The sequence below is a fragment of the Caretta caretta genome, chromosome 5, assembly GCF_965140235.1.
Source record: "Caretta caretta isolate rCarCar2 chromosome 5, rCarCar1.hap1, whole genome shotgun sequence".
In the NCBI taxonomy this organism is placed as follows: Eukaryota; Metazoa; Chordata; order Testudines; family Cheloniidae; genus Caretta; species Caretta caretta.
The window spans coordinates 128,573,533-128,600,528 of NC_134210.1; the positions used below are offsets into that span (position 1 = coordinate 128,573,533).

Here is a 26,996-nt window from a genome sequence, read left to right on the forward strand (position 1 = left end):
TGTTCCTGGCTCTGCCTCTGGCCTGTTGGATAACCTTGGGCAAGTCACCACCCCACCCCGTGCCTCAGTTTCCCTAGCTGTAAGAAGAGAATGACACTGGCCACCTTTGTAAAGCGCTTTGGAATCTACTGATGATAAGTGCTATGTGAGATCTAGGTATTATTATTTTTATTTTATTTTATTTTAATTTTATTTTATTATTACTGTTGAATCAGATCAAATGATGGATTATGACAGGGGGGCTGGATCTCCTGCCCCTTTGTAATGGCTCAGTATGCTGGAAGCTCTGCAAAGGTTTCCCCTGGAGTTTCCCATCATTCCAGCGAGGAAGCAGGGGTGGAATACAAATGCTAGAGATCCCAAGATTTCATCAGACCATCCCATGCACAGAGGTCCTGTGTCTGCACACCAGTTCTGGAGACCGGGTGCTCTCCCTATATCTTTGGGGCCTTCCCTGAATGGGATCCACACTGGGCACGGGAAAGCAAACACAACCCAAAGCTGTTACCCCCAGGTAAATACCACAGGGCTCGTAGGCAGGGCAATGAGAACCATATTATCTACCCTCATCCTTCCCCCTTCCTCCTCATGGATCCCATCACCTATGGGGCTCCCCGCTGCATAGGGGGACAAGGAGAGGCAGATGGACTCCTCCCCTTCCTATTCAGAGGTTGGGAGATCTGTAGGTAAAGAGCCCTGGACTCAGATCAGGGACACAACCTGTCCCATTGTTATCACATGCACTTGCAGGCTTCCCACAGCATCCCACAGTAATGCTAATTACCATTGAACATCTGGATGCTGAAGCAACTTCTCAAGGAGGGTCTGAGTTTAATCTGGCCATTGGAAATTGCCCCACGTGTTGAAGGTCTCGCTGTTTGTTTGATAGAGTGCTCAGTCAGGACCTGATCCAATGGAAAGACTCCAGCAGCCTTCGGGTCTGATCCAAAATAACCATTCCAACAATTCAGCCCAGGTTCCTTCTCTTGCAATACAATCAGATGAGGAGGAATCCGAATACAACTCCCTGCTTTTGTGGCTCTGGAGAATATTGTATCCATTCTTCTTCTCAATGTGTCATGGATTCTCACAGGTATGCATGTAGCAACAGCTTCTGAAAAGAGAGCAATGATGAATGAATGAAAGAGAGAGAGATTGTGATATTACACCAGTGTAGCAGAGAGATGAATTTCTTTCCATGGCATGTGGCTGAAAAGGTGGCTGTTTGTGTAATGGATTCAAATGGTCCAGCCACTTTTAATGGAATGCACTTTTCTTTATCCTTTTCCTAATGGCCAAGCACAGGAGGGGAAGTTAAAATGTTCTGCAAATCTCCAAAATCTTTCTGTCTGCTATGATTCAGAAAAGGAACAAATGTACTTCTCCCCAACTTGATTAACAGAAGGCCGATGAATACCTGAAAAGCTCGTTACAATCATTCCGAAATAGCTAAATGGGAAGAGGAAAGAAAATCTATGCTAAAAAAATCTCTCCAGTCTCTTTTTCTCGTAAGCTGGAGGCAGAGGTTTGCTTTTATCAATGCGGTGACCTGAGATTTTTGGGCCAACAAACAGAGTTGAAATGAGAAACTTTTGTTTCCCAAAAGTGCAGAGAAGGATGCTAAAAGTGCTCATTTAAACCTCAAAGCGGACCTCTTCTGCACCTTCCAGTCCCCGCACAGCCATCATTATCTGAGCCAAATGACTCAAATCCAGGATCTCTCATTTAGCTATGCAAATCAGCTTGCTTTTTATTTGTTTTAGCACACCAATGGCTCTAGGTGGCAGGGTGGCCACCATCAAATCTACGTTGAAAATGCAGTGTGAACTACTAACCCTGTTTTTGTTCTGTAATAATCGGAAGACTTTGGAATGGGAAGGGAAAGCTATTTAGGATGCTAGGATTTTATATGGAAACTCTGGACCATGTAAAGCATTTTGGCAAAGCTGGAAGTGGAGGGAACAGGGACAATTAGAATCTGACCTGAATTCAGAGGTCTTCTGTGGGTGACACTTCCTGCAGGGCTTAGTCCCCCGCCCTGGCTTTGTAATGCATGGATCTGGCTCTGGCTCACAGTTGCTGGGTGGCAGTGTGGAAGCGTTGCTCACCTTGAGCTTTGCAGACCTGGGTTTTAGTTCTCTAGCTCCCTGCAACATCCAGCCTAGGTGATGAATTCAGATTGTCCAGAATCTAAGCTTTAACTGACTCATGAACTGAGTTTCTAGCCCTCATGGACTTCAGAGAGAACCTTCCAAAGGCACGGGATATCACTGTCCCCTATGAATCTGATTGGAGGGTCAACTTCAAAGCCCATCTGCAGTGTCAAGATGAACTACTTAATCACTGGTCATGTCAATGGATGGAATGGGGAGTAGAAAATGGCAGTGAAGACAGCCGGGTTGAGAATTGGGGTCTATTGCCAGAAAAAGGAAAGAAAAGACTTTACAAAATGGGGAAGGGAGAGAGAAACAGAAGAGAGGATGGGGAAGGAAAAGAAACAAAAGGTCAGAGATAGCAGTGGCCTAAAGGGGGTAGCAGTGCTGAATGATGCCTGCAGATAACACAAGAAACGGGGTTACCCAATGACAATAATAGGCAGCTGTTTTAAAACAAACATAAGGAAGGATTTCTTCACACAATGCAGAGTGAACCTGTGGAACTCACTGGTGAGGAAAGTTGTGAAGGCTGAAAGTATAATTAGGTTAAAAAAATAATTAGATAAGTTCATGGGGGATAGTTCCATCAATGGCTACTAGCCAAGATGGTCAGGGATGCAACCCCATTCTCTGGGTGTCCCTAAACCTATGATTGCCAGAAGCTGGGTCTGCACAAGAGGGAATGGATCATTCAATAATTGCCCTGTTCTGTTCCTTCCATCTGGAGCACCTGGCATTGGCCACTGTTGGGAGGCAAGATACTGGGATAGATGGACCATTGATCTAACCCAATATAGGCATTCTTATGATGAATGCAGCAAAAAGACACTGAACAAATAGGTTTAGACCCAGATTCCTAAAGATATTTGGGTGCTTAACTCCCATTGGAACAAGGCTCCTAACTACCTTTGAGGATCTAGGCTTCATTACTACAAAAGGTCTTGCTCTCTCTTTAATCTCTTTTTAACCATCCCACTGCCATCAGTGGACATCTTACTGTGTGCTCTGGGGAGCAGCTGGTCGTGAATTCAGACTGCAGCCTAAGGGCCATACATAAACACAGAATTCAGCTGTCTTCTTCAAATGAGTTTGCAGCCCTGCTCCAGGCTGTGTGTTGGCAGTGCAGAGAGGGAGTTTTGGCCGGAGACATTTCAGCTGTGAAGAGGATCGCTGAGGAGCAGGGACAGAAAATTAAGGCTGCCATTTTTTAGTAAGTGTCATGCAATAGTGTGCCCATAAAGGATGTCATGTCTGGCTTGAGTTTTGAATTCCCTTTGTGGTTTTCCTCTTTTCAGAAAGAATAATAGCCCTTCACAGAGACCTGTACTGCACCTAGGAGACTAGAGTGGTCTCTTCAGAACTCCTGTGGTTCCTCAAGGGAGGTTTTAGTTGGCATCAGCTACATGCACATTAGGGAGGCCTCACTAGGATGCTGGTATTATTTATCTGATAAATGATAATGGTTCCTCTGGAGCCATTAGGTCCTAATGGGTAAATACATATCTGAGTTTGCATAGAGTGCGTCTTTGGAAAACACGCATTACTTACCTGATGGACTGGTAAATCTATATTTATGACTTCAATCAAAAGGAGATTTTTGATTAAGTAGGCCTGCCTCTTGTTTAGCTCCCTCTTCCCATTCACTCAATCGATGATAGTGACAAGGGGGCTAATATGGCTGCTAAAAAACCGGCTCAAATTCCCGTTTTGCTACCCCACTGAAGCCAACAGAGGGGCGAGAGAGGTGGATTTAGGCCACTACGTTTAAATCTTCAAACTTCTCACAAGGGGTTTATTTTGCAGAAGGATGTGGCCGTTTGCAGAGAAACGGGTTCCTACATAGAACACTCGTCATAATTTCTGTTTGGTTTCTAAAAGCTCTGCTCCACTTTACTGACAAGTGGCCTGAAAACTGTGTCTTAATACACTAATTTGGACTAAATGGCTCCGGCACTGGGTCCAAGCCCATAACACCTTTCTCATGAGTGGTTTCAGTGGGATTACTCATGGAATTAGGTGCTACTCAAACTGACTAAGGAATTAGAAGCTACCACATTTGTCCATAGGTCTCAAAGCAGTTTACAAAGGAAGTAAGTATCACGATCCCTGTTTTATCAATGGGGAAACTGAGGCACGGAGCTGGGAAGTGATGTACCCAAGATCACACTGTGGGCTGATTACAGAGCTGGGTGTAGAAAGCAGGTCTCCTGATGCCCATTCCAGTGCTCTATCCACTAGATCACACCACCTCCTTATATGCCTGTAAAAGAACACCTGAACATTTGCAGTATTGAGCAGTAATCTTCTAATGTAAAATTACTGGAAATACATTTTAATCTGAAATGTGTCGTACTTGAGGTCTTCTATGCCAAGTTTCAACCTCACGTTAACATTTTCAAGATTTATATTTTAGCCCCCTGAAAACCAGTTATGACACTACAAGCTAAAATGCATTGCATTTCAGGAGTGCAGCATTCTAAAAGATCTGCAGGTTTCATGCTGGAATCATCTGCAGAAACCGCCATTTTTTTATCTATTTAGTTATTCAAACTATAGTAGCACCTAGAGGCCTTGATTAAATCTGGGCTGTCTTGGGCTAGGTGCTGACGTAGAGTGAATAACAGCCCCTGTCCCAAAGAGACTGCATTCTAGAAGACGAGATGTGACAGGCAGGTAAGACAAACGAGCAGGCTGTGGGGAAGGAAGACAAAATAACTATAACAACTGCATGTTGCCATCTAGACTGGCGGCACACACAGTTCGGAGATGTGGGTGACCCCATCGATAACTGAGAAATCCTTCCTCGAGCTCCTTGAGCGGTTGTAATGATGGGTCTATGGGGCCTTTGACCTGCAGTGCAAAGGGATGAGGTTCACATGGTCTCTAGTGAAAGCAGGAAAGTTCCCATAGCAAGGAGCTGGAGCTGCTGGAGGGCGGCCTTTGGAGCTCAGAGCTCAATCTGTAAGCCAGCCTAGCTCATGTGGCTGAGGCATGATACTGGAGGTCATTCATTACAGAAACGTTTGAATGCCTTCACATTAACCAGAAGGGGGGAAAACCCCTTGTACTCATTTATAAACAGATCACGAATTCCCTTTCTCAAGGGCCTGAATAGCCCATGAACAGGTGCTTTAGGCTATTTGGCTCTGAATTTTTTAAAAAATCTTTTGGAATAAAGCCATCGGTGAGCATAGGAGCATCCCCCTCAACTCTCAGGCAAGGGCTGTAGCCATTAAATTCAGCTCTCTCTCCCTCTTTCCTGGCTATACTGAAGCTGTGTGAGTAATTTCAAATGGATGGGGAAGTTACAGGTGCCTTGGCATCATGTATGGACTAATGCAGAGATGTTGGCTTTTCATTCATGGCGGTTTTGCTGACTTTGCCCCTCCAAAGCTACTCCCCTGGTGTAGCTGGGTCACAGGGACGGAGGAGCTGAGGATTAAGGTCAGGCTTGACAAAGCCCTGGCTGGGATGATTTAATTGGGGATTGGTCCTGCTTTGAGCAGGGGGTTGGACTAGATGACCTCCTGAGGTCCCTTCCAACCCTGATATTCTATGATTCTAATGTTGAAATGTAGTGTCTTGCCTTGCTCAAGTCTTGGCCTGAATGGCATGCATGTAATCATCACATGTAGTCAGCACCACTAGGAGGCCCTCGTGAATTGCAGGAGAGTTTAGATGAAAACTAACACCAGAAAAGAAGGGCCAAATGCAAAAGTTCAGACTGGGAGAGTGTAGCAGATCGCTGACTCACCAGTGCAGCACCTACTGCTGGTCAGTCCGGGAATTAGCGTATCCAGCTCAGGAGCACCTTCCTCTGGTGAGTTTCTCCCTGCCCTTACCTGTCCCTCTGCAGTCCCTTTATCTCCACCACGTGTAGGCCCCATGTCCCTCCTGGACCATGGTGCCCCTTACCTTGGGGTTCTGCCCCTTACCCAGGGAACTCCACTCCCCTGAGCCAATCTGGCCTCAGTGACCCCCTGCCAGACCTCATCTAGCCCCTTTACTCAGGGGCAAACTGCAGTCTGCAATGGCTACCTATCATTGGCTAGGAGGTTGGAGCTGCTGCCTTTCCCTGCAGCCCCAGTACCTCCTTAGGCCTCAGCCTGGGAGGTCGCCAGGCCTGACTTCCCCAGCTCAGCCTGCCCCTTCCAGAGCACTGCTCTTTTGAAGAGTACCCTGTGCTCCCAGGCAGCCCAGTCCTTCCCACCCCAAGGCTGGAGTGAGACTGCCTGCCTCCTAGCTCACAGCCCTGTTTATACCAGCCCTACTGGGCCCGGATTGGCTGCTACCTGCCTTCCGCTGATTGGCTCCTCGGGGCAGCTCTTTCCCAGAGCTGGTTTTAACCCCTTTCTCCCTGGAGCAGGGTGCTTGCCCCGCTACAGAGAGAAACCTACGAGTAGGAATGGGTCACAGAAGCTACACCTACACTGCAAGCTAGTGGTGTGATACCTCTGCCTGTCTAGACACACTCACGCTGGCTCTCATGGAACTAGCGTGAGTATACATAGCAATGTCACCCCAGTAACAGCAGTGGAGGCCCGGCTGAGCCGTGCTGAGTATAAACCCTGCCGGAAACCAGCGGGTATGTACTTGGCATGGTGAAGCTGCGCCTTTGCTGTCGCTCCCGACGCTCCCGTGGCTATCCAGCTATTTATACTCATGCCAGCTCGGTGAGCCCCGCACGAGCACATCTACACAAGCAAAGGAACCGAACCCCTACCCTGCAGTGGAGATGCTTAACTAGAGACTGAGAAAGATAATAGGAGCAGAGAAAAAAGAAATATAGAGAGGCAGGGACTTCCTGGGTCACTCAGTCCAGTTCCCTGATACCCCAGGCAAGCCGCTCGGAAATTTATCCTGCTCCATCTTAAAGCCAGGTAAGTTGTTTGCCCCCACTACTTCTATTGGAGCTGTTCCAAAACCTGCCTCCTCTGATGGTTAAAAACTTTCTTCTAATTGCCAGCCTCAATGTATTCAAGGCCAACCTAGCCCAATTTCTTCTTGTGCCAAGATTGTTTTTTAGATTAAATAGCTCTTCTTCCTCCCTGGGGTTTACCCCCAGGATGGATCCCCTCTCAGCCTTCAGTTTTGCTGAACTAAAGAAGCCTAGCTTTTCTTACCGTCCTAAAGGAGACCTAGATGGGTTGCAAGAGAATGTAGATGAAAAATAACACCATAAAAAAGACCAAATATAAAGGTTCAGATCAGGGAAAAACGTAGAAGTGGGAATGTGTCACAAAGACCGGGAACAAATAGGAGCACAGGGAAGAGAAACGAAACATGATCAGAAAGGGGAGAAAACAAAGACTCCTCCGTCTCTCGCTGCCTCTCATGCCACTGGAATAAAGCAAGAGAGAAGGGCACATCTGACAGTGCAATGCCTCTCTCTGTGATTTTCCGATGGGCCCAGAACATGAACTCCTTCCATGGCCTCCGTGGGCATTGCATATATAATTAAGTAACTGAGACACACACTGTGGTTTGCTTTATTTTAAATGGTCAGTTGCTCTGATGACCATTAATAACATAGAATCACAGAATCGTAGGACTAGAACGGACCTCAAGAGGTCACCTAGTCCAGTCCCCTGCACTCACGGCAGGACCACGTAATAACTAGACCATTCCTGACAGATGTTTGTTTAACCTGTTCTTAAAAACCTCCAATGATGGAGATTCCACAACGTCCCTAAACAATTTGTTCCAGTGCTTAACCACCCTGACAGGAAGTTTTTCCTTATGTCCAACCTAAACTTCCCTTTCTGCAATTTAAGCCCTTTGCTTCTTGTCATATCCTCAGAGGTTAATGAGAATAATTTTTCACCCTCCTCCTTGTGACAACCTTTTAACTGTTATCATGTCCCCACTCAGTCTTCTCTCTTCCAGACTAAACAAACCCATCTTTTTCAATCTTCCCTCATAGGTCATTTTTTCTAGACCTTAAATCATTTTTGTTGCTCTTCTCTGGACTTTCTCCAATTTGTCCACATCTTTCCTGAAATGTGGTGCCCAGAACTGGACACAATATTCCAGCGGAGGCCTTATAAGCGTGGAGTAGAGTAGAAGAACTACTTCTCATGTCTTGCTCACAACACTGCTTCTAAAACATCCAAGAATGATGTTTGCTTTCTTTTTGCAAGTGTTACACTGTTGACTCATATTTAGCTTGTGATCCATTATGATCCCCAGATCCCTTTCTGCAGTACTCCTTCCCGGGCAGTGATTTCCCGTTTTGTATGTGTGCAACTGGGTATGGATCACTTGATGATTACCTGTTCTGTTCATTCCCTCTGGGACACCTGGCATTGGCCACTGTTGGAAGACAGGATACTGGGCTAGATGGACCTTTGGTCTGACCCAGTATGGCCGTTCTTATGTACTTATGTTAACTGATTGTTCCTTCTTAAATGTAGTACTTTGTATTTGTTCTTATAGAATTTCATCCTATTTACTTCAGACCATTTCTCCAGTTTGTCCAGATCATTTTGAATTTTAATCCTATCCTCCAAAGCACTTGTAAGCCCTCCCAGCAGGGTATCATTCAAGTAATTTTTAACATGTTCTTTCCCTATTTTATCCTCTGATCCTGCCTCTTTTTCAGTGGTGTTCACTATGTTAGACAATAGCTCGCTATTAACCTTTTGGTGAAAACTGAAACAAAAAAGTCATTTAGTACTTCTGCCATTTCCACATTTTCTGTTATTGTCTCCCTCCCCCCCCCCATCGAGTAATGGGCCTACTCCTTCCTTGGTCTTTCTCTTGTCCTAATGTATTTGTAGAATGTTTTCTTGTTACCCTTTATGTTTCTAGCTAGTTGAATCTCATTTTGTGCCTTGCCCTTTCTAATTTTGTCCCTACATACTTGTGGTGTTTGTTTATATTCATCCTTTGTAATTTGATCTAGTTTCCACTATTTGTAGGACGCTTTTTTGAGTTTCAGATCATTAAAGATCTCCTAGTTAAGCCAGGGTGGTCTCTTGCCATACTTCCTATCTTTCCTATGCAGTGAGATAGTTTGCTATTTTGCCCTTAATAATGTCTTTTTGAAAAACTGCCAATTCTCTTGAATTGTTTTTTCCCCTAGACATGCTTCCCATAGGATCTTACCTACCAACTCCCTGAGTTTGCTATAGTCTGCCTTCTTGAAATCCATTATCTTTATTGTGCTGTTTTCCTTCCTACCATTCTTTAGAGTCGTGAACATGGATAGCTATGCATACAAAGAGGATGAGAATGAAGTCTCACGTTATAAGGCATCTACTGAAGGGTCAAGAAGGGACTTTCCTCTCTATGGCACTGCCAACTGATACATACATTTCTGGGTTTGGAAAGGAGATTTTGTTTTGTTTTGTTTTTGCCTTAATCTGGAGCACTCTGGTGCTAGAGGTGGGACACTTGACTAAAAGGACCAGTGGCCTTACAGTGCATGGCTAATCCTACATTTTGTTTAATGAAGTCAAAGCTAATGAGAAGCAAGTGTTGCCACAGACAGAGAAGCTGTGAAGGATACATGCACTCAGAAGAGCAAGAGGGAGACATGAGGTCATCTGCTCAGAGGACACATACAAAGCTTTCTTCTCCATCATCAAGATGAAATGGCAAAATACTAACCAGGAGACTAGGCAGGTGAGGGAATATCTTTTATTTGACCAACTTCTGTTGGTGAGAGAGACAAGCTTTAGAGCTTACACAGAGCTCTTCGTCAGGATTAGGAAAGATACTCAGAGTGTCACAGCTGAATGCAAGGTGGAACAGATTGTTTAGCATATGTAGTTAACACATAGATGTTGCTGTTAAGTTTCTTGTCAACAGAAGTTGGTCCAATAAAAGATATTGCCTCACCCGCCTTGTCTCTCTAATATTCTGGGACCAACAGGGTTATGACACTACTGCATATGGCAAAATACTGTCTGTTTCCTTATTTAAAATGGATCCCTGTTGTCTCATGAATTAGATCAGTCAGAAAACAAGAATCCCGTCTGCCATCCCCAAAGATCACAAAACCTCGGCAATCCCTGCCATGAGAAGTTGAGACATGAGGCTGATGTTGTTTAGCTGTGTGATGCCTCCACACAAAATCAGACTAAGGAAGCCAGTTCTTCCTGTCTGATCTCTGCTGAGGAGAGAAAATGCAATGAAATATGGGAATTGACAGCAAACAAAACGTGTCTCCTCATAACACAAAGAATAAGAAATTTTAGAGATAGAAAAGATCTCTTTAGGTCACCGAGCCCATCCTGCAGAGACCAATTCAGGACGGTTCCCTTAACAGGATAGTCTCATCTGCTTTTTTCAAGCTTGCTTGTTAAGTATCTCAAGACCACTACCTTATCCCACAGTCCTAATAGATCTCACTGACTGAAGTTTTTCCTCCTATTCAATCTAAATGTTGCCACAGGAGACAAACGTAACAGTATTTTCCACTTATATGAGAGAGCCAATTTCTATGGCAATTTCATTAGAAAACACTGTGAGTCTGGAAATCTGTGGATGTCAAACTTCATTTACAAGGAATCATTTATGAAAATCAGCTACTGCAGCAAGGAAAGAAGCTGCAATTTTTTTCAAACCACGAAATCCGTGCGTCAGATCTGGTTGATTTACCCCACCTGTGGATCTGGCCCTATATTTATTTTTTCTGGTTTAATGTTTTGATTTAGAATGTCTGAAACTTGCTAACAAGTATTAATGAATAAGGTTTTGTGATATCTACACACACACGTACCTCACATGTGTTTGGAGGTAGAAGGGAAGTCCCTTGTGAGGATGTGGTGTCCATCATTGCCAATGCAAATGTACCACGTGGGCATTAGGGTGTGGCTGAAGAGGTGTCTCATAACATGTTATTTCCTTGCTTTCAATGGTTTGTGCTGGGAGACATTGTCATACTTAAACCAGATTAATCTCTTTAAAGCAAATAAGTTTATGGGGTCTGTATCCAGACCTAGATTTATACCTGTGCCTAGATGCAGAAATAGATTTGCTGGTTAGCAAAGTTGTTGGCTATGTCAAATGATGAGTTACTAGATCTCTACTATTGGTTGAATCTTGCTCATCTTACACTAGTAGCCCTGTTGATCTCAGGTGAACAAGGCAAGGGGGTCAGAGGTCTATATTTTCATTTATTCCTGAGAATTAAAGGGGGGGCGGGTGGAAAATTGTCACATACATTTTTGCCAGGCAACTGAGAATAGCATTATGTACAGAAGTGTCTCGTTGGCTTGGTAACAGAGAAACTTGGTGTCACTACAGTCAGAAAGAATTGTTTGGAGGCATTTGTGGAATTTATTGGTAACTTGGCAAGATATAAAAGCCAGGAATGAAAGTAATCTGATAAGAAAACATAACTGATTCCTCTGCATATTTTTCTTGTTTAGTGGCATCTGCATAAGAAAGCCCTTTGTGAAGTCTCAAAATAAATATGGCCTTGGCTTTCCTGCCAAACGAGCAAGTGGTAAATGAAGACTTCTCCTTCCCCACTCCCTAAGAAAACAGTTCCCATAATTATTGCTACAGACTTTTTCAGTAGCTTCAGCTTCCTGGTATTGAATTAATCCTTGTTAAAGATACTGTGTGACTAAATGGGAAGACACTAATGAAACGGAGAACAACTTTTATCCGCAATACAAGAAATGTAACACTGTAGCCTTGAAGAAGAAAAGTCTCACTGGGGTGGTATGTAAAAAGCTGGCTTAGATGTGAAATCAAGCTGAGTCAGTATAGAAGGAGGGCAGTTCTGAAGAGACGTTGCAAAGAGAAGTGACCCTTTGACTTCTCCAGGCCCTCTCCTTCGAAGTACGCAAAGATTAGCTTCAGGAGTTCAGATGATTAGATCAAAATCATGCTGTGACTCAGAAACTCAGAGACATCAGGTTGTTCCTTCTGTTAGTTCTAAATAAGGCTCTGATACAAATAGAATGATCAAAAAGTCAGTTCTTAGGCTCTCTATAGTGTAAAACACAGCAAAATGTTAACATCTTTTGTGGATCTTAATGTTTATGGCTCTAGATGATAGCACATTCAGAAAGTAGCTCATTGACATTTCATAACTTGAAGATAAAATTTTCAGACATTGACTCTGAAAATTTGGTCAGAATGTTATGAAATATCTATGAGCTACTCTCAGAATGTCTACCAGCCAGAGCCATATGTTGCACCCTTAGAATCTCCTTGCCATATAAACCTCACAAAGGCACAAGCAAATTGTCATCGGGGGGTACTTCTGCAAGCCGTTTTCAGATGGGAAAATGCAAACAAGTCTTTCTGCACATTCAGATGTAAGCTCTATGCATTCACCTTGTGCCCACACAAGCACTGCTGGCACAAATCACTCTTCACTGACAAGGTGTACCTTCTAGTCCATGCCATTTATACTGTATGGAAATTTCCAGGTCTCTTTGCTTAGAACATTATTTCTAACATATTTCTGCTACCTTCTCCCCTTACAGATCTCCTCAAAACCCATCATTTGCCATAGTCCACCCACCAAGTCCCCGAAGCATAAATATGTCAGTAAAATTTTTAGGAAATTAACTTGGGCCCTTATTCAGCAAGTTAGTCCAGCAGGTACCCAACTTTAAGCACAAGAAATGCATTGGCTTCAGTAGGATTACTGATGTGCTCAAAGTTAGGCATATGTGGGGGTACCTTGCTGAATCATGGTGCCTGAGCGAAAGTCCATTGCAGCCAATGAAAAGACTCCCCTTGACTTTTGGGTCAGGCCCCTGATGCCTTGCCACCTTACTTTATGAAATCATCCCCTAACCAAATCTTGTCTCATGCTATTTTCCCCAGTTATCGTTCTCAAGGCAGATCCTTAGGGCAGGAATAGCATCGCTATGCAGTTATGGTGTGTGACATATAAGAGGTCAGACTAGATCATTGCTTGGTTCCACCTGGCTTTAAAATCTATTGATGTTCTGCATCTTCCCATGGTGCTATATACAGCAATTAAATAATGAGTTAAAGCAGCCCACTGAATTACAGCGAGGTAGGAAAAATGGTTTATATCGAGCTGCTTCATAAGCGATGATACAACACGATGATGCTCGGACAATGAATATTAATCCCAATACGAAAAAAATGTCAGTATGATGCATCACAGGAAGTCCCAGGGGACAATGACTAAAGAGCCCAACGTCAACGATTTTACTGGGCAGTGACCACTCAGAGGCCTACTTCTCTTGGCTTTTAAACATGACTCAGAGTAAGGAATTCTAGAGTCACACAAATGGGAGATGAGAATTGTTCCCCCAGAGAAGCATGGATGATGTCATAGAGTTTAAGGCCAGAAGGAACCACCAGATCATCCAGTCTGACCCCTCTACATCACAGGCCACCAACACCACCCAGCACCCACATACTAACCCAACAACCAAAATAAGACCAAAGTATCACATCCCACGAGAGACTAGACTTTTATGTGCCACAGACAGAGAATAGGAGAGACTGAGGGTAAGGGACTGACTAAGTGAGATATACCCAGATAATCCTTGCAAGCGATCCACACTTCATGTTGCAGAGGAAGGCAAAATCCCCCAAGGTCCCTGCTAATCTGACTTGAGGGAAAATTCCTTCCCATCGCCACATATGGCGATTGTGTTAGACCCTGAGCCCCTGAGCAAGAACCAGCCAGCCAAGCACCTGAGAGAGAGAGAATGCTTGGTGTCAACTCACAGCCATGGCCCACCCAGTGTCTCATCTCCAGCCATGGTCATCCCTGATGCTTCAGAACAAGGAGACCAAAAGCCCCCAGATTACATTGTGGGGGAAGGAAATCCCTTCCTGACCCCCTTCAGGTAGCAGGCTGAAGCCCTGAAGCATAAGCTTTAGAAACATAGTTCATTAAATCAGATTCTCTTCCCTGCTGTGACTGGTTTGCCTGTCTCTGTAGCACAAAGAGGCCAGAGAATGGCTGCATATTATTTATTAATTATTATTATTATTTTATTTATTATTATCATCAGGCCTAGGATGCCTAGTCATGGACCAGGACCTGTTGTGCTATCCCCAGCTGGAGATTCCTGTATCACATGGGATTCCTGGTGGGAAAAGCATGAGAATAACCAGTTCCTACCCCACCCTTCCCCTGCAGATTCAATATACAGATTCAACCAGCAGGGTCTTACTTTCTTTCCGTAGAAGCTTCAGAAGGCTAGAGGGAAGAACTGTCTACTGTTTCCTCCTGCCTGTTACTGTAATTGCAAGTCTCAATTGAATGTAAATTAATTCTTAGGAGTCCTGTCACTGAACTGCTAAAAAACCCAGCTAAAAGCTGCTATCCAGTGGCCAATAATGGTGAAAACTGAACATTTGGAGGAGGAATAAAAGAGACATAAAAAAGCGCTTCCACACCAAAATACGAGTTAAAATGTAACATGACATTGCAGCTTTTTGTAATACATTACATTCCCATCAATTAACAATGGGATCACAGTGTAATATTCAGAGCAATTAGAGAACGGCTTTGAATTCTCTGATGAGTTAAAAGACTCAATAAGAACCCTGGGAACTAGGTTTCCTTTCTTCAAGGTGCCCTTTACACTGAATGATTTTAGAATTAAATATCTACAGGATTCAAAAAGTCAGCCATGCCTAGTTCAGGGGGGAAAAAGAGGATGTCTAGTCTATTTCATATATAACATGCCAGGTTGTGGCTGCATTATGACATAATGCTGGCATACAAAGCAATGCTTAAAGGCAATAGCCCTATCACTTTTTCTGTTGCAGAATTCAGCTTCCTGAGTAACTAGTTCACTGCGGTCCAGGCAGCTCCAGCTGGAGATAAACTAAGGGCAGATAACCTGGTAGTGCACTGAATCTAAAACAGTGTGGTTACCAGTGGAAATATTTCTGGGGAAATCAAGCTACTAAATATATATCACAATGGATTGTGAATGTATAGGCACAGGAGGGCTGCTTCAGAAGTTCACTGTATAATCAGCCCTGTGTATACCATCTGTGTATACCTACCCTCCTAAGTTCTAGCAAGCCAGACGGCCCTGTTTGAGTCTCAGTTGGCCACCCGCTTTTTGGCCTTGGGCTCCATCAGACATGCAGCTCAGGACCCCCAAGTTGTCAGGCATGGGAAAGGAAGGACTTCCTTATACCCTCTTCCACCCTGCTCAGGAGAAGACAGAATGTAGTATACATGAGTTAAAAGATAAGATTAATTCTGTCTCAATAGAATGCACAGGTCTGTCAGTGTTCATGGCAAACGCTGGGCAGGAACGTGTCATGCAGAATGCTAGGGGGGAAAAGGACCGCCAGAAAAAAAAATCCCTGTAAACAATGAGAGTGTACGGGACTAAAAACCGCTTGTTCATCATTATTTTCCCTCATACAATTAGAACCACATGTAATAACCAGCTAAAAAACTACACAGTTCTCAGCTTTCATGGACAGGAATGGTGAAACAATGCACTCTTTGGATGAGATTTGGGAGAACACTCAGTGTAAGCTAGACACTTTTGCTTACCATGCTGGCAAAAGTCGAAGCCCAGCGGAATCTAAAATAGGCAGAGAAGAAATGTGCAGGAAGAAATCAAAAGATCTCAAAAATATTCCTACAGTTACTAAGTCATTCTGCTGTGCCTGAGAACCTTCTTATAGGTTTTGATTTAGAACAAAAACCTTTGAGATGCTGCCCAATTTGTCCTCCATTTCTGAACCAAGCTGATCATGAATTGTTCTGTAATTTGTTGAAAGATTTCATAGCTAGGACAAGTACCTTCCATTCTTATCCAAATAATCAATTGATAGAAGAGTTTGCCATAAAGGACCATAAAAGCTGATTCTCCTACTTCACCCAGGACTGGAGGGCAAGATATCGAGGTGCTATCAGTGTCTGTGCATGAACTTTGTCACTTTCATATCGTGTAGCGCTAGGTCAGGCTTTTGTTATGTTCTCCGGATACACAAAGAAAACATGAGATGGTCAAGTTCAGGATCCTGACGCAAGGAAGAAAGGAAAGCTGCAGAATACGGACCCTGGACTTCAGAAAAGCAGGCTTTGACTCCCTCAGGGAACTGATGGGCAAGATCCCCTGGGAGAATAACATGAGGGGGAAAGGAGTCCAGGAGAGCTGGCTGTATTTTAAAGAATCCTTATTGAGGTTACTGGGACAAACCATCCCAATGTGTAGAAAGAATAGTAAATATGGCAGGCGACCAGCTTGGCTTAACAGTGAAATCCTTGCTGATCTTAAATACAGAAAAGAAGCTTACAAGAAGTGGAAGATTGGACAAATGACCAGGGATGAGTATAAAAATATTGCTTGGGCATGCAGGAATGAAATCAGGAAGGCCAAATCACACCTGGAATTGCAGCTAGCAAGAGATGTTAAGAGTAACAAGAAGGGTTTCTTCAGGTATGTTAGCAATAAGAAGAAAGTCAAGAATAGTGTGGGCCCCTTACTGAATGAGGGAGGCAACCTAGTGACAGAGGAGGTGGAAAAAGCTAATGTACTCAATGCTTTTTTTGCCTCTGTCTTCACAAACAAGGTCAGCTCCCAGACTACTGCACTGGGCAGCACAGCATGGGGAGGAGGTGACCAGCCCTCTGTGGAGAAAGAAGTGGTTCGGGACTATTTAGAAAAGCTGGACGTGCACAAGTCCATGGGGCTGGATGCGTTGCATCCGAGAGTGCTAAAGGAGTTGGCGGATGTGATTGCAGAGCCATTGGCCATTATCTTTGAAAACTCCTGGCGATCGGGGGAAGTCCCGGACGACTGGAAAAAGGCTAATGTAGTGCCCATCTTTAAAAAAGGGAAGAAGGAGGATCCTGGGAACTACAGGCCAGTCAGCCTCACCTCAGTCCCTGCAAAAATCATGGAGCAGGTCCTCAAGGAATCAATTCTGAAGCACTTAGAGGAGAGGAAAGTGATCAGGCACAGTCAGCATGGATTCACCAAGGGCAAGTCATGCCTGACTAATCTAATTGCCTTCTATGATGAGATAACTGGTTCTATGGATGAAGGGAAAGCAGTGGACATGTTGTTCCTTGACTTGAGCAAAGCTTTTGACACTGTCTGCCACAGTATTCTTGCCAGCAAGTTACAGAAGTATGGGCTGGATGAATGGACGATAAGGTGGATAGAAAGCTGGCTAGATTGTCGGGCTCAACGGGTAGTGATCAATAGCTCCATGTCTACCTGGCAGCCGGTATCAAGTGGAGTGCCCCAAGGGTTGGTTCTGGGGCCAGTTTTGTTCAATATCTTCATAAATGATCTGGAGGATGGTGTGGATTGCACCCTCAGCAAGTTTGCAGATGACACTAAACTGGGAGGAGTGGTAGATACGCTGGAGGGTAGGAATAGTATACAGAGGGACCTAGACAAATTGGAGGATTGGGCCAAAAGAAATCTGATGAGGTTCAACAAGGACAAGTGCAGAGTCCTGCACTTAGGATGGAAGAATCCAATGCACCGCTACAGACTAGGGACTGAATGCCTCGGCAGCAGTTCTGCAGAAAAGGACCTAGGGGTTACAGTGGACAAGAAGCTGGATATGAGTCAGCAGTGTGCCCTTGTTGCCAAGAAGGCCAATGGCATTTTGGGATGTATAAGTAGGGGCATTGCCAGCAGATCGAGGGATGTGATCGTTCCCCTCTATTCAACACTGGTGAGGCCTCATCTGGAGTACTGTGTCCAGTTTTGGGCCCCACACTACAAGAAGGATGTGAAAAAATTGGAAAGAGTCCTGCGGAGGGCAACAAAAATGATTAGGGGACTGGAACACATGATTTATGAGGAGAGGCTGAGGGGACTGGGGATGTTTAGTCTACGGAAGAGAAGAATGAGGGGGGATTTGATAGCTGCTCTCAACTACCTGAGAGGTGGTTCCAGAGAGGATGGATCTAGAGTGTTCTCAGTGGTAGCAGATGACAGAACGAGGAGTAATGTTCTCAAGTTGCAGTGGGGGAGATTTAGGTTGGATATTAGGAAAAACTTTTTCACTAGGAGGGTGGTGAAACACTAAAATGCGTTACCTAGGGAGGTGGTGGAATCTCCTTCTTTAGAAGTTTTTAAGGTCAGGCTTGACAAAGCCCTGGCTGGGATAATTTAATTGGGGATCGGTCCTGCTTTGAGCAGGGGGTTGGACTAGATGACCTCCTGAGGTCCCTTCCAACCCTGATATTCTATGATTCTATGAACTTAGATCAAAACATAAATACTCTGGCTGTAAGGTTGCCATATAACACAACTTCATTTCTTAGAAATCAGACTAACACATATGAGACAAAGACAGAGAGAGGAAAAAGGCTGCTCCCTAAAGCAGTGAGGCCCAACTCATCCCACTTTGTTTTAAGCTGGCTCTTACCAGACTCCTCTGATTGTACCCTTCACTCCAGAGCCCCCTCACTTGTGAGCAGGACCAGGAAACCCACTGCCGCACACATACTCTTAAAGTGATAGTTTGTAATTCCAACACAGTCCACAATATGCCACTGGGACTGGATTAGCACTTTACAGCCCACCCCAAGGAATCATAGAATCATAGGACTGGAAGGGACCTTGAGAGGTCATCTAGTCCTGTCCCCTGCCCTCATGGCAGGAATAAGTATTATCTAGACCATCCACTATCTAGACCAAGGAAGGGTAAGTTTGTAGCAGGGCAGGGAACCAAAAAGTCACAGTCTGCTTCCTGCTCTCCCCTTGCTCCAGGGTGCGAGCACTTCTTGCTAGTGCAGATTTCTTCCCCCTCTGTGCCCATTTTGGAGCAGGGGCCAGGACACATTGAGAGGTGGTGTTTCTGTGCCTTGTGCCTGCCCATGCCCTGGTCCCCAGGGTAGAAGAGGAATGGGAGTCTGTCAGTGGCTGCTCTGCATGCCTGTATGGGTGCCTGCAATGCAGGTGAACCCGCAGTCTCCCTTACTCCCCTGGCAGCCTGTAGAGCCTGGGTCTGTGTGGTCAGATTGATCGGTGTAACTGTGGCATCGCTCAGTCCTGTTCATATCAGTGGGACTGTAATGAAGCATTGCAGCGAATACCCACCCGACAGACCCAAAGGATCAACACCGTGCCCATGGTTCTAGGTGCCTCCGGCCTTGTCTGTAAGTGGCCCGAGTGCAGCTATGGGGGGGCAGTGGGGTGCATGCGAGAAGCATGGCTGGGCAAGGGCCACACACAATAGTGGAAAGTTGGCTCCGGAGAGCACCAGGCCTAGGAGCCAGAGACCAAAAAGGGAGACGAGGAGTAGGCAGATTTGTGGCCCTGCCTACCCCAGCATGTCCAGTAGGGCCGATGCAGTCTGTGCTATCCCAGGGTGGGGTGGAGCAGGTGCCCCCTGGACATAAGGAACAGCCCAGAGATGCTGTTGGCACAAATCTGTCCAGTACTGCTTCTAGGGAGTAGAAAACCTGACCAGGGCCGTGGCCTCTCAGCCACTATCTAACCCTGCTCGTCTATAGTGTTACGGCGCTGGGGCTATGTATTAACTTACAACTGCTGCCAGCGTGCTCCTTCGGCCTGGGATACTAACCTCTGCATTCAGGATTTTCTCCTCTGCTCTTGTAGCGTTTCCCTTGCAACACCGGTTAAATTACAGCGCCACCAGCGCTCCGCACAGCAGGCTGGTTAACTGTCCTGCTGCAGCAGCACACACCCAAAGGTCAAGAGCCACTCGTGTTTACATCAACTAGGCACTTACGCGGCGCTCTCTGCATTCTCCTCAATGCTCCATCTCACTGCTGCTGGGTAACCACGTCAAACGGGTCAAACCCACAGTCACTGGCTGCAAGCTGGGGACTTGCAGAAGAGCTTGCCTGTGTATTTTTTGGCCTGTTTTGCTGTTTCCTTTGCTAAGTGTAGACCTTTTCCTGCCTCTGAGCTTGGCTCACCTCCCTGTGTCTGATGGAAAACCCTTTCCAAAGGCAGAGGAAGTGGGATGGGCTCATACTTTTAGCTAGTGAACATACAGGAACAGAAGTTTTGTAAAGGGACCACTTAGTGCAACGAAATCCCCTCTCTACTCACAGGACTGCAGGCCGGGACCTTGCTGCTTTATCCAGCTACCTCGGAGAGTTGGGGGAAAACTCCTACTGATGAAACAGGAAGTAAGGGAGGAGTGGAGCATGGCTCCATCCCAGAATACTCTGGGTAGCCCAATTAACCCCCATTATGGCCACTTTACTACAAGAAAGGGCTGGCTTGTATTCACCTGTCCCTTAATCAGTTCTTCCTAACATGCACGCTGTCTTCTTCTTGTATATTTTCTTTAGGGGCTACCAAAGACATGGGGAAGATGTTGGGAGGAGATGAAGAGAAAGATCCTGATGCCGCCAAGAAAGAAGAGGAACGACAGGAAGCCCTGAGGCAGGAAGAGGAGGAAAGGAAAGCCAAATATGCAAAGATGGAGGCTGAAAGAGAAGTGATGCGACAAGGGATTCGAGACAAGGTAGGTGTTGCTTTCAGAGCATGCTGTGCGAACCTATGTGTGCCCTTCATAACAGGGAGCTGGTATTTTATGCTGATTATGGAATAACTATGGGACGAGTTTGTTGAGTGATCAGGAAGCACCAGGTAAGTGCCTTGCTGCACTGAACTTTTAAGCTTGTATTCTTGCCCTGAGCCTTCTCCTGGCTAAACCTGCCTCATGTGTTGAAAAGTGTTGTGATGCCAGAATGGGAATTCTGGATGGATGGAGACGGATGGTCAGTACTTTGTACATTGCTCATTAATCAGTACAAAAATAACTGAAACATACCATGACCTTTCCCATCCCTACCCTTATGTCATTTGACTCTCCAAAGTCATATAGTTGATTTATACAAAATACCATCATCCAATGGTTTTTGTTCTAAGAAAGTCCAAATATCTCCTGCTATTCAATGCGTTGTTTCCAAGACTTCCTGAATGCTTATGAATGAAAAGGGACAACTCATCTCTACTTCCCATGTTTGTTAGCATGATTCTTGTCATGAGGAACCAGTTTGTCTGATAGAACAGTAAAACAAGAGAGATTCACTTAACATCTGCAAGAATTAAATATCAGGAAACATTGTTCTAGCCTTCTTTGCACTGATGTTAATGGGAAATCCAGGTGCAGAGCAACCATAGGGTTAGGCCTGACGAATAAAGTAACACAATAATTGTGAGGATTTTAAGCAAAGTTTAAAGGGTGATTGGGGGGAAAAAAGTACAAATCCAAGCATTGCCAAGGAGATTGATGTAACTTAACATGATTGGAAACAGATGCGGCAGTGTATCAGCCCTTATGGCCCTGTGTGGAGGTGTAGAGCAATTCTGCTGACTCTCTGTGGTAACCAGATCAAGAGGGTCTCATTAGAACCAGATCCAAGATCTAAAAGTCTGAGTGGCTCTCAGAGGTGGGAGAAATAGCAGAAGGAACAGGAAGTCCTGCAGGGAGACATCCTGGAATTGAACAGACCTGAGAGGACTCTTGGACAATAGTCAGTGGAGGAGTCTGCAAGTATAGTTGTGCACAAGGGCTTTGTTACTTATGTTGCATGTCCAGAGGTAAAGGGTAACAGCAGATCCCAAGAAAGAAGGGGTTGAGTTTCAGACAAGATCTTATCACATGGTGGTGGGGACTGGGCCAATTCTCAGAATATATTCAGGTGACCAATGTGGGGATAGCATCAATCAGACTGGGGCTCTCGAGTGAGATGATGATGCTGACTGTCAGAATTGGTGCTTGACCTCCGAAAGAGACAAAGAGAGAATTTAAATCCTAGCACAAAACAGAAAGAATCGGGGTCTAAAGGAAATGGTTATGGACCGTAATGTAGGCAGTCTGGTGTAGTAGTCCGAGCAGGAGTCAGGTCTAGTGGGCAGAGCAGCGTCCAGGTTGTGAAACGAAGCCAATGGTTAGCACCAGAGTCAACTGTCGGTTACCAGAGCCAAGGGTCAAGCCAGAGTCAGAACCAGGAATCGAAGCTGAGGGTTGGAACTAAGGTCAGATACCAAATGCCAGAGCCAAGGATCAGGCCAGAGTCAGGGTCCAAAGTCTGAGGCTGGGGTTGGAGCCAGGACTGGTAACTGATAGTTGGAAGCAAGGTGTAAGGGCAGGAGCTGGAGGAAAGGCAAGGATCAATCCCAGAGGAGGAGCATGTAAGGGGTGAGCCAGGAGCGGAGCAGGAATCAGGAACAGAGTAGAGTGCAAGAAGAAGGGTCCAATGTAACCACAACAGGAAGTCACCTTGTTGCTCAGACTAACTTCCTGTGCCTCCTTCTGTCTTAAATAGTGCAGCTGGACCAACTGGTGGAGCCGGGTGAGGCTCCAGTGGGTGGTACCTTGGCTGAAGCCCACTAGGTTTTGGCAGACATTAGGGGGGAGGCCAGAATACAGTGGCTGTCTGGGAACTCCCAGGCCTGGGTTAAAGATCTGGGGCATCCAAATTGGGTCGACAATTCCAAACAGATCATGAAGATTCAGGAAAGGGATGCTCTATGAATAGATTGTTCTTGTGCCCCAGGTGTGAGTCTAGATAAAATACCAGCTTTCAAGGAGAATAGTCAATAACAAAATTGAGGGATTTCATTCTAAGAAAAAATGCTATTGAAAGGAGCTTGTCTCCTTGTGATGGTGGTAGATAGAACATTCATTAATGGGGAAGATAAAGGAAGCTCTGCTTTGCTGGATTGGTTCTCTAGCCAAAGCCAGCGGGCTATTTTAAATATAAGGGGGATAACGTGCGTTATACATTTCTTAACAGGAGACGAATGAACCCCCAGCACATAAGAAGGTCAGACTAATAGTCCATTTAGCCCAGTATCCTGTCATCTGTCAATGGCCAGTGCCAGGTGCTTCAGAGGAAATGAACAGAACATGGAAATTATTGAGTGATCCATCCTCTGTCTTCAAATCCCAGCTTCTGGCAGTCAGAGATGTAGGGACACCCAGAGCATGGAGTTGGGACCCTGACCATCTTGGCTAATAGCCATTATGGACCTATCCTCCCTCAATTTATCTAATTCTTTTTTTAACCCCGTTATACTTTTGGCCTTCACAACATTCCCTGGCAATGAGTTCCACAGGCTGGCTCTGTGTCCTGTGAAGAAGTACTGCCTTATGTTAGCTTTAAACTGGCTGCCTGTTCATTTCATTGGGTGACACCAGGTTCCTGTGCTGTGTGACAGGGTAACTAACCCTTCCCTCGTCACTTTCTTGCCACTGCTAATTTTTTTATAGACCTTGGTCATATCCCCCCTTAGTCGTCTCTTTTCTCAGCTGAACAGTCCCAGTCTTTTTAATCCCTCCTCAGATGGAAGCTGTCCCAGACCTGTAATAATTTTTGTTGTCCTTCTCTGTACTTTTTCCAGTTCTAATGTATCTTTTTTTGAGATGGGGCGATCAGAACTGGATACTGTATTCAAAGTATGGGCATACCATGGATTTAAGAAGGGACAATATGATATTTTCTGTCTTATCTATCCCTTTCCTAATCATCCTGACATTGTTCGCTTTTTTGACCGCGGCTGCACATTGAGCAGATGATTTCAGAGAACTACCGACAATGACTCCAAGATCTCTTTCCTGAGCGGTAACAGCTAATTTAGACCCCATCATTTTGTGTGTATAGTTGGGATTATGTTTTACAATGTGCATTACTATTCAGTTTCATCTGCCATGTTGTCAACCAGTTTTGTGAGATTCCTTTGTGACTCTTCGCAGTCTTCTTTGGTCTTAACTATCTTGAATATTTTGTATTGTCTTCAAATGTTGCCACCTCACTGTTTACCCCCTTTTTTCAGATCATTTCTGAATATGTTAAACAGCACTGGTCCCAGTAAAGACCCCTAGGGGACCCCCACTATTTATCTCTCTTCATAATGAAAACTGGCCATAGAATCATAGAATCATAGAATATCAGGGTTGGAAGGGACCTCAGGAGGTCATAATATCCTAATATCCAACCTAAACCTCCCCCACTGCAACTTGAGACCATTACTCCTTGTCCTGTCCTCTTCTACCACAGAGAATAGTCTAGAACCATCCTCTCTGGAACCACCTCTCAGGTAGTTGAAAGCAGCTATCAAATCCCCCCTCATTCTTCTCTTCTGCAGACTAAACAATCCCAGTTCCCTCAGCCTCTACTCATAAGTCATGTGTTCCAGACCCCTAATCATTTTTGTTGCCCTTTGCTGGACTCTCTCCAATTTATCCACATCCTTCTTGTAGTGTGGGGCCCAAAACTGGACACAGTACTCCAGATGAGGCCTCACCGATGTCGAATAGAGGGGGACGATCACATCCCTCGATCTGCTCGCTATGCCCCTACTTATACATCCCAAAATGCCATTGGCCTTCTTGGCAACAAGGGCACACTGCTGACTCATATCCAGCTTCTCGTCCACTGTCACCCCTAGGTCCTTTTCCGCAGAACTGCTGCCTAGCCATTCAGTCCCTAGTCTGTAGCTGTGCATTGGATTTATTGGCCATTTATTCCTATCCTTTGTCTCCTATCTTTTAACCAGTTACTGACCCATGAGGGGCCCTTCCCTCTTATCCCATGACAGCTTACTTTGCTTAAGAGTCTTTGGTGAGGGACTTTGTCAACGGCTTTTTGAAAGTCCAAGCTCACTATATCCACTGGATCCCCCTTGTCCATCCTCAAAGAATTCGAAGAGTTGTTGGGGCATTATTTCCCTTTACAAAAGCCATGTTGACTCTTCCCCAACAGATTGTGTTCATTTATGTGCCTGATAATTCTGTTCTTTACTATACTTTCAACCAATTTGTGTGGTACTGTGGTTATGCTTACTGACCTGTAATTGCCAGGATCACCTCTGGAGCCTTTTTTAAAGATTGGCGTTACATTAGCTACCCTCCAGTCATCTGGTACAGAGGCTAATTTGAATAATAGGTTGCATACCATAGTTCGTGGTTCTACAATTTCATGTTTGAGTTCCTTCAGAACTCTTGGGGTGAATACCATCTGGTGACCTATTACTGTTTAGTTTATCAATTTGTTCCAAAAGCTCCTCTATTTACACCTCAGTCTGGGACAGTTCCTCAGATTTGTCACCAAAAAAGAATGGCTGAGGTGTGGGAATCCCCCTCACATTCTCTGCATGAAGACTAATGCAAAGAATTAGTTTAGCTTCTCTGCAACAGCCTTGTCTACGCTGAGTGCTCTTTTAGCACCTTGGTCCTCTAGTGCCACCTTGGCTTGTTTGACCAACTTCCCGCTTCGGATGTAGTTACACATTTTTGCTGTTAGTTTTTGTTTCTTTTGCTCGTTACTCTTCAGATTCTTTTTTGGCCTGCCTAATTATATTTTTACACTCAGTTTGCCAGAGTTTATGTGCCTTTCTATTTTCCTTAGTAGGATTTGACTTCCAATTTTTATAGGATGCCTTTTGGCCTCTAACTGCCTCTTTTACTGTATTGTTTAGCCATGGTGGCATTTTTTGGTCTGTACTGGGTTTTTTTAATTTGGAGTATATGCTTAGTTTGTGCCTCTGTTATGGTGTTTTAAAATAGCTTCCATGCAGCTTGCAGGCATTTCACTCTTGTGACTGTTCCTTTTAATTTCTATGTAACTAGTGTCCTCATTTTTGTGTAGTTCCTTTTTGAAGTTAAATACTACTGTAATGGGTTTCTTTGGTATTTCCCCCCCACAAGGATGTTAAATTTAATTCCCTTATGGTAGCTATTACTGAGCAGTTCAGCTATATTCACTTCTTGGACCAGATCCTGTGCGCCACTTAGAACTAAATCAAGAATGGCCTTTCCCTTTGTGGGTTCCGGGACAAACTGCTCCAAGGAGCAGCCATTAATGGTGTCTAGAAATTTTATCTCTGAATCCTGTCCTGAGGTGACATGTTCCCAATCAATATGGGGATATCTGAAATCCCCCTCTATTATTGGGTTTTTTGTTTTTTTCATATCTAATTTCCCTGAGCATTTCACTATCACCGTCACCATCCTGGTCAGGTGGTCAGTAGGAGATTCCTACTGCTAGACTCTTATTCCAGCGTGGAATTTCTACCCATAGAGATTCTATGGTACTGTTTGATTCATTTAAGATGTTTGCTATATTTGATTCTATGCTTTCTTTCACATATCGTGCCACTCCTCAACCAGTGCAACCTACTGTGTCATTCCTATATATTCTGTACCCTGGTGTTACCGTGTCCCATTGATTGTCATCATTCCACCAAATTTCTGTGATGCCTATCACACCAATATCCTCTTTTAATACCAGGCATTCAAGTTCACCCATCTTAATATTTAGACTTCTTGCATTTGTATATAAGCACTTATAAAATTTGTCAATATTTATTTGTCTGTCTTCATGTGATGTAATTAAATAGGACTCTTTTTCGTTTCACTGTTTCTCTTCAGTTCCTACCTGTGCTTTATCAACTTTTATCCTCTCCTCTTTACTAGGATATAGAGTATTGCTTTTAATAAATCCTCCCCTTAGGTATGTGTCTGTCTGAACTGTGTGCTCCTCCACACCTCTCGGCTTTCTTCCAGCTGTTCATTTAAAAACTCCTCTCTGACCTCTCTAATTTTATATTCCAGCTGTTTGGTTCTGTTTTGGTTTAGGTGGAGCCCGTCCTTCATGTTTAGGCTCTTCCTTTCCCAAAAGCTTCCCCAGTTCCTAGTGAACCTAAATCCCTCCTCCCTACACTGTCGTCTCATCCACACATTGAGACCCTGCAGTTCTGCCTGTCTAACTGGTCCTGCGTGTGGAACTGGAAGCATTTCAAAGACTGCTTTCATGGAGCTCCTGGACTTCAATCTCTTACCTAGCATCTGAAATCTGGCCACCAGGACCTCTCTCCTACCTCTCCCTATTTCACTGGCACCTACCTGTACTACGACCACTGCTTCTCCCCAGCACTGCGCATAAGTCCATCTAGATGT

General features: G+C 44.7%; 1 protein-coding gene across 1 annotated transcript in view; it reads left to right on the forward strand.

Annotated features, from left to right (window-relative positions):
* The window catches only part of CPLX1 (complexin 1), a 214,419-nt gene that overhangs the window by 108,502 nt on the left and 78,921 nt on the right, over window positions 1-26,996 (forward strand). Inside the window, exon 3 of the mRNA XM_048850042.2 lies at window positions 20,377-20,552. Coding sequence (XP_048705999.1) covers window positions 20,377-20,552 — 176 coding nt within the window. The remainder of the gene's footprint in view (window positions 1-20,376; window positions 20,553-26,996) is intronic.